The sequence below is a fragment of the Quercus lobata genome, chromosome 3 (assembly GCF_001633185.2).
Source record: "Quercus lobata isolate SW786 chromosome 3, ValleyOak3.0 Primary Assembly, whole genome shotgun sequence".
Taxonomy (NCBI): Eukaryota; Viridiplantae; Streptophyta; class Magnoliopsida; order Fagales; family Fagaceae; genus Quercus; species Quercus lobata.
In genome coordinates this window covers 68,668,854-68,679,255 of record NC_044906.1, presented here as the reverse complement: position 1 = coordinate 68,679,255, position 10,402 = coordinate 68,668,854, and the positions used below count along the sequence as shown (strand labels likewise).

The following is a 10,402-nucleotide window of genomic DNA, read 5'->3' as shown; positions in this document are numbered from 1 at the left end:
GGATAGGCTGGGCTTTTTTCTTTCCTCCCTTCGTTTCATGGGCCCTAAGACCTGTCCCTTCATGGGTTTTGGGCTTCAAATCTTTTGGGCTTACCATCCTTTTCCCTTGTGGTGAGCTCAACCCTTTTAATATTACTTTCTATGGGGTTGACCCATTGTGCTATTTTTGGGCCTTGGTATTATGATTTTTTAGACCTCAACAAGGTCCAAGAGAAATATATAAAATCAACCTTCCTCGGACTTTGCCGATGATGATTTTCTTTGCACAAAACTGTTTATTTATACTTTCAAGCAACATTCAATCTACTGTAATTGTTGTCCAACTCTTGGAGTTCAGTTTCTAGCCCACTCTTTACAAATTCATTATTTTGAGCTCTTTGGGCCTTAGTGTTTTTCACCTTTGGACTTTCAACTCAAAATCGTTCCCTTACAGTACATTTTTAGCACAATTTTTTTAGCAAAAAGTTAGATAAGTTGTTTCCAAACAGACAATTTTTTTTGCTTGTTGTAGATTCCAAACAAACCCCTAAATGTTGATTCTTAAGGCATATATTTAAATTTGTTCATTTTTTTTCTCCTTATATCTACCTTTTTTCTATTATCCAATATCAACTTCTTTAATATATATTTCTCTCTATTGCAAGTGAAATTATGAAATTCTCAACTATAAGTTTTCACTCTCATTTCTCTTTTAAACCATGATTAATTTTAAAGAATAATGATCAAAAGACAAACCACAATCTTAAAATATATTTTTTTTATAATAAAAAAATTATACTTTATTACATCACAAATAAAAGAAATTTTTTTTTTACTTTTTTTTTCCCCTTAATGCGGTTATAGATGTAATGCAGGCTCCAATGAATGATGAATATGACTATATTATTGAAAATAGAGGGTAGATGAAATGTGTTGTGAGAAAAAGGCTTCACTAGACCATCTCATAAAATATTTTATTTCTTTATGATTTTATATACACACAAATTATGAACATCAAGTCTATCGTCTAGAAGGAATTGTCTTGACATACTACACAGTCAACATCATATTTTGTTTGAATGGAATGGTGATGCCTGTTACCTCCTATTTATGATATCCAATTTCACATACTAGTATGAGTATTTAAATTTGTTAGGAAATTAACCTAATTCTTAGAACATGTGAGATGTGAAAATAGAGAAAAATTGGCAATCACACCTTACAAATATTTTTGTGATTCGGCAATGTGTCTACATACGTCTAGGAAATACAACAATTTTCACTATGTTAAAGAAAAAAAATACAAGGTTGTACAACACATTAATACATCAAACCCTAATTTTGAAACAAAAATGTGTGTGTATATATATCTCCCAAACAACAAATCCAAAATAAGCCAAAAGTGCCGAAGCCTCCACTCTATGGACCAGGCCTCACAAAATCTCTTAATTAAAACAGTAACATTTTCAAGTTGGATTGGGTCACAAACTAGATTGAACATAAAACCAAGCTCTACGTAACCTAACACAACTTTCATGTTTGAGTTTTTTGTTTTTTGTTTTTCCAAAGAGTACTTAACAACTTGAGCGGATTGGAACTTTCACACTCACCATCCCAATAAACACATGGAAGTCAAGTGCCTCGAAAGTATTGAATCTGCCAAGATGAAAAACTGTTAAATAGCTAACTAGGTTTTGACAAATCCATTTGAAATGATTACCACTAAGCCCTACTATTCTGTAAAATTATGTTGGAAGTGAAGTGCTTCGAAAGTAAATCAGAATTGAAACGTTCTTTTCCATGAAAAAAGAAAGAAAGAAAGAAAGAAAGAAGATGATGTGGGAATGTGCGAAAGATTTAACTACTTCCCACCCAAAAAGCAGGCAGGAAAAAAGTGTACACGGGAACATAATAACTGGGTATTTTATCTTGGTTTCCTTATCCCTTCTAGTGGGAAAAGACTCAACTGATGATGGGGATGCAAAGAATTATTAGAATGAACACAGTAGATTCCCAATACCATGACTTGCCCTAAGGTCAAAAAGAGAATATTTTAATACCAAAAGAAATCACCAATAATCAAATGTTAGGTAAAGCATACATACTTAAACATAGTTGGGATGGAAAGCTATTGAACTTTAGAAAAAAAAAAGTTAAAAAGTAAGCCAGAGATTAGATTATTTATTTGTTAGTTTATTGGCGCAAGTATGTACGGCTTTTCCCTAGTAACATTACTGTTAGCGATACACTACCGTAAGGTGTGGCCTGATAATAGGAGTTTTTAATTATATCACTTCACTTGATAAGTGGTTTGAGTAAGTCCTTATTCATTGCTATCACGTGGCATAGGGTCGATAAGTCCACATTAGAAACACCCTTTTTTATTCAACAAAAAAAAAAAGTTAGTGTTAGCAATACAAAAATGTTCATAATTTATTTTGGTGGCAAATTATAATATATACAACATCACTTTTATATGGAACATCATTGAACGGATTAATTAATCATCTATTACCATATGCCACCTCAATAATTATATAAAAAAAACTATTTTAATTGCTTTTTTTGTGTGTCACTGGACTTTTCTTTTCCATAATGGGGCATGCCTTTCACTTAATAACATATTGACACAAAAATGAAAAACAAATTTGATTACCACTTATATTATCTTGGCCTAGTTATAAGCACATGGAGGCAAAGTATATCATGATTTAAGTGATGTTGCTAATCACAACTACCACATTAACAATTATGAAAAGAGTTAATGAAAAATATTGTGTCCATATTAGTTCTAAATTAGAAGGGCAAATTTGGGCAGATCAGAAGTTTTATCAAGCTATTAGGGGCTCACAAATTGATCTCATGAACAGGTTTCCAAAGTTCATTCAAATTCCAAGCCCAGCTTTTAGTAATTAGTATTTAGTACCCATTCATGGAAAAATTGAGAACCCTCTTGAAACTGAGAATATCAAACATGATCTTGTAATCCAGTGTGAAAGTGAAATAGGGCTTTAAAATTCATTCTTTTAAGACTGAGGCTATCTTGAGTCACTATGTTTAGAGTAATTTAAGGGATACAAAAAATTTTCATATATATATATATATATATTGGTACATAATAAAAGTGATGTTAGTAGTTAGCCAGTATGAAAGTTGTGCCACAACAGCCTACACACACAATTTCATATTTGCAAGTTTTGAAAACGATTTAAAATTGTGTCCTAGCATTACTTGAATGAAAATATAAAAATTTAATTATGAGCAATTTCTTATTATATGGGCTCGCTCTTTATTACTATTCTTTGAATTGGATAGTATGAGCTGAATTAGGTGTGTGAAAAATTCAAAAAATGTAAATAAGAGTGGATTAGGATTGAGATTTAGAGGTTAATTAGTTAAGGTCCAATATCAATTAAGTTTAAGGCCTGATTTGAAAATTGGGCCTTAAGAAACATGTAGTCAAGTTTCCACCAATTCTAGGACTATGAGTCAATAAGTGGGGTTTACATGGAAATTTCCTAAAACTTGGTAGTCACTTCATAGAATGAGAAAGATTGATAAGTAATCCTCTGCACAAAGAAGCAATTTTTTGATTTTTTTTCTCAACTTCATGTTCTTTGTACAGTTCTGCTAGCTGTAGCTAGCCAGGTCCTTTAAGTTTACTTTTTGTAAATTTCCAAAATCCAAGCGCAAAGTAAACGCGGCGACCGACTTTGACAAAGTAACTGTATTCTTTATTCCGGAACTTCCACGAAATTTGGAGTCCTGCAAACCAACGTATCCTTTTATGTCTTTATGTGATGGGCTCATCTTGGCCGGCAAGGTCCTTACCTTTTTTTTCTTTTTCTTTTTTTTCTTGTCAGGAAATGACTGAAAGAGGGTATTCGGATCTTTTCAAATACCTACCTATTATCTAACTTGTTTCTTTAAAAGGTTGGTCTTTTCTTGGTTGAAAAGGAAATATATATATATATATATTTTTTTTTTTTTTTTGAGCGAAGAAAAGGAAATATATTAAAAACAAAATTAAGCACAAAATCTTAAAATTTTGGGATTAATTTTTAGCTAACAAGTCAAATAAACTTTTTTTTTTTTAATTTGTAAATGAATATATATTTATATATATATATATATATAAGCAGAGACCTCACACAAGAGTATGAGTTTCTATTTTGAGATGGCTACAAATTTGTTGCAAAGTTACTAAATTAATTTTTAATGTCTCAAAATATATGTATTTATTTACTCTAATTTAATTTACTTTTTCTTTATAATATATGTACAATATTCTCCAAAATTATTTTACATAAATATTACAAAATTATCCGGACAATTTATTAGTTGCAATCAGAGATAAGAGCACTGTAAGAATGACCATTCATAGCATACGTTAGCACAAGATGATCATATACTGATATACATATATTTTGTTTGTCAGTCAACTAATATAAAATAAAATCAACTAATATAGTCACTTTCTCTTTGGCGTGGTGAGTGTGATTTGCTGGTCAAGTGGTTTTAACTATTATATTACTATATAGAATAGTTCTTCTCATGCCTATTAGAGACAATAAAAAGTATATACTATTTTTAACAAATGAAATGTATTAATCTCCCTTGAATCATTACTTAGCATTTTAACTGATCATAAATATATTTGGATGAAACATTAATATATTTAAACAAATTCATAATTATCAAATAAATAATTTGATTGAATGTAAAAGTCACGTGTGGTCATTTGAATCGGCAGATAGTAAGTTGCAGGAAAATTCAGCACATAAAAAAGTACTATAAAGTATAAACCTTCTCATTCTTTGTACCTAAATATTGAGACACTTTCATATCCAGAACCGAAAGTTATGTAGGTTTATATTAATCTTTCACGTTTTGTATTTTCCTTACACATGGAGTTCGGACTTCTACTCCCTTATACACCTAACGATTTCCTCTTCGGACTCATTCTGCTAATTCTTTTAAGATTGTATGAAGAAAAGTATTGTTTAATCTTCTAGAAGATTGAAAAAACAAATTTGGGATGTTTCCTTGTATTTACAGAGCAGAAAGTTTTTTTTTTTAAACAATTAATATAGGACAAAAGGAGAAAGCATGATGCTTTGAATAGTTTTATTTTCTCAAATTATTATAAATTAAAAATCAATTTATAATAAGAAAATTGTTTGTTCTTCCTCAAAAAAAAAAAATTGTTTGTTTATTGTTCTTTCAAATCGAGTTACTTTAAAAAATTAATAATTTACACATTTGATAATGCATTTTCGTATGAATTTAGAACCAAGATATATAAAGATGAGATAAGAGCATTATCTTATGTCAAACTCCCGTGACTCGAACCCATGACCTTAGCTCTGATATCACTTGTCTAGCCGTGAGTTGTGTTATTCCACCTCAAAACTAATTGGTGATAAGGAAAACACACTCAAATCTTTATGTCTTTCAACGTTATACCATACGGGCCTGCTTTTAAAGTGATTATAAGGAGTCAAATTAATAGAGTTCACACACCCTAGACGGTAGGTTCCAAGAAAGTATCTGGTGAGACAGAGTCATACAAAGCTCTTCTCACATTTGGTAGGCTCCATGAAGAGGGTTGTATAACTCTATCCCATATATAAGATTATGTTTTCCCTAGAGATATGAATACAACTTTATACATGCAAGATGCTATCTCCAAAGCTTAGTGAATTCTTCAGTAGAACCAGCTAGCTAGAGCTTTGTCATTGAAAATTCTTCTGCAACATCTTTCTTATTTCCAAGAAATTTGGAGCCATATATGACAGAGTCACTTTACCCCCTCAAGAAGCAAAACTACGTCGTTGACGCGTTTCCTCCATAAATTAATAAGCGGTGTCGCTTTTGTTGACCTTTCTCTAGAAGCTAACAGCTGATTACTTTTTAATCCTTAAAACTCAGTTACATACATCCTTTCATCACCAGCATACCTCATATCATATGAAAAATCCATCGAATACAAAGCCCCCGTGTACAACATTATCAAAGTTCTTATCTTTGTGTTAACATAGAAAAGATGGTAGTAACAAACACTAGCTTATCCATTAGAATTCTCGATTGGGTCATTGAAATACACAGTTTCTTCTCAAAGTTGGTTGCGAATACCTTCACTAGATGGAAGTTTCGGACCAAGTTGGCAATGAGTGAGAAGTTATTAGAGGATGAAAAACTAAGCGAATCGGATGTGAAGAAGGTGATGGATGAACTAGGAGTAGCTTATAACCCAGATAGCGATATTATTGATCAAGAGAGAATTGGTGCACATGAACTCTCACAACTGTTTGATGAGGAGCAGCCTAGCTTGGAGGAAGTGAAGGAAGCCTTTGAAGTGTTTGATGAAAACAAAGATGGATTCATTGGTGCAACAGAGTTGTTAAGAGTTTTATGCAGTTTGGGCCTTAAAGAAGGGTCAGAAGTAGAGGAGTGCACAAAGATGATAAGAGCAGTAGATGAGAATGGAGATGGATTGATTGATTTTAACGAGTTTGTGAAGTTTATGGAGAATTGTTTTTGCTAAATGCTAGTTAGCTCTTTTGTCATCTACATGTACTGCTGCTTATTATTACTCTTTTTTCAAATAATTTGTGTCATGGTTATTATTACTCTTTTTTTTCTTTTTCTTTTTTTATTGCAGCCTTGCAATAACACTTTTTAGAATGTGTTAAACTACTTCAAAATTGTGATTTCAAGTATAATTTCAACTACTTTTTAGAGTATATGTAAAACTGTATGTATAAAACAGTTTGTGTAACAGTACTATTTTAGAATAGACATATTTTGGAGTGTGGTAGTGTGCCAATTGCCATTCTCTTGGTCTTTAGTCTAAGATTTCAACTATATTCTTATCTTCTTATGTAAGTTTTCAATATTGTATGTTTGTTTTAGAGTGTATGTAAAACTATACGTATAAAACAGTTTGTATAACACTACTATTTTAGAATAGACATATTTTAGTGTGTGGTAGTGTGCCAATTGCCATTCACTTGGTCTTTAGTCTAAAATTTCAACTATATTCTTATCTTCTTATGTAAGTTTTTAATATTGTATGTTTGTTTTAGAGTGTATGTAAAAATTTACGTATAAAATAGTTTGTATAACACTGCTATTTTAGAATAGACATATTTTAGTGTGTGGTAGTGTGCCAATTGCCTTTCTCTTGGTTTTTAGTCTAAGATTTCATCTATATTCTTATTTTCTTATGTAAGTTTTCAATATTGTATGTTAATTTGTTTACTTGTGTTCTGAGTTTCAATATGATATAATTTTTTACATTCTCTTCCTTGTACTCTTCATAAATTAAAATAAAACAAAAACTTCATTTTATTTTTGTTCCTCTTAAATATTTTATTATAACATACATATTCTTGTATAACTAAAAGTGTTTTTTTAAAACATTTATCTTATAAGTTATGCATTTAAAAATCTCATGACTAATTTGTCATTTGAGATTTTATATATATAAGGTCTAAGGCTATATTTTTAAGTGTAGATTTTGTATTTAAATATTAATTATATAAATTTATTGAATACTAACAAAACCATGGTTAATTTGATGAATCAAAAAATAATTTTATGAATTAATACTAACCAAGAAAATTTTAATTTTATATAGGGAATAAAATATCTCAAGAATAAAATTTAACAAAAAATTATTATGTTAGAACAAAGGTTTACTTTATCTTAGATAAGGTAATGCATCGTAATAAATTTTGATTTTTGTGTTAAAATATAAGTAGAGATTATTCGGTACGTAACCAACACAAGATTAGATGAATAATATTGAAAATCTATCATATAGAATATTGGCTTACAAAAGATAAAACATCAAAACAATCCCCCCCCCCCCCTCCCCAAACAAAAGTTTATGATTTTCAATTGGGTTGAATTTTGTTGCTATAATATTTTGGAAACCATTTAGAAGGTGAGAAAAATAGAACACAACCTTTAATTTTTTTAATAAACCACTTATTATCATATAATCTTGAAAAATGCTAAAGTTACTACAAAGTTTATTACATAAAACACAAATTAATGTGACAATAAATGTGATAAGATATGGCAATGATGTGATTAGTAGATTTCAACCATTTAACAAATATATGTTTGAATTTTTTTGTGATTAATGACACAAAAATTTGCAATATCTTTAACATCATTCTACAATTTTGGGTATTTTGATAATGAAATGAGCCATTTTTTAGAAGGTTGAAATCTTTTAAAAATTGAGGCCTTAAGCCTAAGCCTGAACTGCCCGTGTGTGTGAAACTTAGAATCACTTAATTATAATACTATAGTTACAAATATTATATTCAAGTTTTTCACTACTCTATTTAAATTATTTAATTATTAAAAAAATACATTTATCAACACATATGAGATCAGAGTTTCTTAAAAATTTGTAATTGAAACATTTATGATAATTGTTATATTTTATGTAAGAAAATGGTCAATCACTATTTCATAAACTACATAAATTAACACAATGTTTATTACTTTCACATTTATACAATATATGGACGAGTAAAATTAGTTTATGACATTTATTGCCTTGTTATTAGATCTTGAATTATCATGATCAACTATTATTCAAATAAGGTAATAACTATATATTTTTAATATCAATATATAACCTTGGCTCCCTTTTGGAAAAATAATTAATTAATTAAATTATTTATTTAAAAAAAAAAAAAAAAAAAAAAACAACCTTCTAACTTCACCGTTAGTCATTTTAGGAGCAAATTAAAAGAAACTCTTATAATTTATTTATTTTTCTCAAAAATATATATATGGGATAGTTATGAAAACCTTATTTGAACATGATCATAGTTAACTTATAAAACCTAAATCGTAAGAGATGCGCCTCGTAAGGGTTTCAAGTGCATGCTCCCTTATAGTTTATGAACATCAATATGAACATTGTATACATGCATAGAAATCTATGGTTGTGCCTATGATTTTATATGTCCATGCACACAAAATGGACGTAGATATGCTTATGGAAGAAATTCAAGGCAATGAAAAGGTTGTGCAAGTTAAATAGGGCGGTGAATTGTCACCCAAAAGTTAGATGCTGAGAGTTGCTTGATTTGGGTAGGATCAAAATTATCAATTTGTTCTAATATGCATAGGTTTCCTAATTAAAATTAAACACCTATGTGGATTGGATTTGATTTTCCTTGAAAAATACAACATTGATTGTATTTTATTGGTCAAGATAATTAGGTATTTGAATTTAATTGAGAAATCTAGTGTACTGCACCATATTGTATATAAATTTATATATATATATATAGATATATATATCAAATTATACTAATTACAACTTGCTTTTTATGGATGAATGTCCTTACAAATAATGTCTGTGAATGTGATAGGTGAATAGACTGAATGCCCTCTTAAATACCTAATTTATGATAGGAAAATGCTCCTACAAATACTTTACTTAAGGCCACATTCACTCGCAGAAATATCTTCCCAATAATAAGTCGGTTACATCACCAAATATCAAGATTAACAAAATTCAACCTTATTTCACCTAAAAAATGTTCATAGATGTGGTTTCTCATATCCTAAAAATCTATTAAGGATATGAGTTTTGGGTTAGGCAAAGACGAGATTCGATCGACATCCTAAAAATCCATTAAAGATATGTGTTGTGTGTGTGCAAATTGAAATTTGCAAAAATAAGTAAAATAGACCGAAACAAACAGAAATTTTAAGTGATGAAATATTGAAATAATAATTTCTTTATATAAAAAAATAAAAAATAAAAAAAATACCACGTACTTAACGGGAGTAGTGGACTATTTCGTGGGCCTCTGAGTTTTTTTGAATACTTTAAAATTTTACCCTTTTTTGGGCTAAATAACAACCCTGCTTCTTTCTGCAGATAGTTGGGCTTTTCCAATATCAATTATAGCCCAAATTATACCCAGTTGGGCTGACCTCAGGTTGAGAATAATACAGCCTAGCTAGCCCGTCTTGCCCTTACGTTTTCTCAATAGTAGCATCATTTCAGAAATACACAATTCTCTTCAAACTAAATATATAATTCTAATGGGGCTTTTTCTTTTATTTTTTTTAAAGAGAAGAATCCTTAATTTTGGTGAATTTCATACCTACAATGGTCAAGAAGGTTTGCATGCTGTTCGTGTATATCTCTAATGTATGACCTCACAATTACGTAGAATTTACATATACGAGAAAGATGATACATATAACAGATGTATGAGATAATTATTGATAAGGGTCAAACTTTAGAAATCGGAAAAGATCAACTTAATTTTTTTTTTCAAACTGGAGAAAGTACATCTCATGGTGTTACTACATAATATTTATGTAAACGAAATCTGAACCATTAAATGAACCCTTTCCATTAATTCATAAGGATTCT

General features: G+C 29.7%; 1 protein-coding gene across 1 annotated transcript; it reads left to right on the top strand.

Moving 5' to 3' along the window:
* The first annotated feature begins 5,695 nt into the window (after positions 1-5,695).
* On the top strand, positions 5,696-6,627 carry LOC115978912 (probable calcium-binding protein CML30). The gene has a single exon (XM_031100828.1). It carries the CDS (start codon positions 6,026-6,028, stop codon positions 6,524-6,526), a length of 501 nt encoding a protein of 166 aa, XP_030956688.1. The 5' UTR covers positions 5,696-6,025; the 3' UTR covers positions 6,527-6,627.
* The last annotated feature ends 3,775 nt before the right edge of the window (positions 6,628-10,402 follow it).

Coding starts and splice junctions, on each gene's coding strand:
- LOC115978912 (XM_031100828.1), top strand. CDS start 6,026: ATGGTAGTAACAAACACTAGCTTATCCATTAGAATTCTCGATTGGGTC.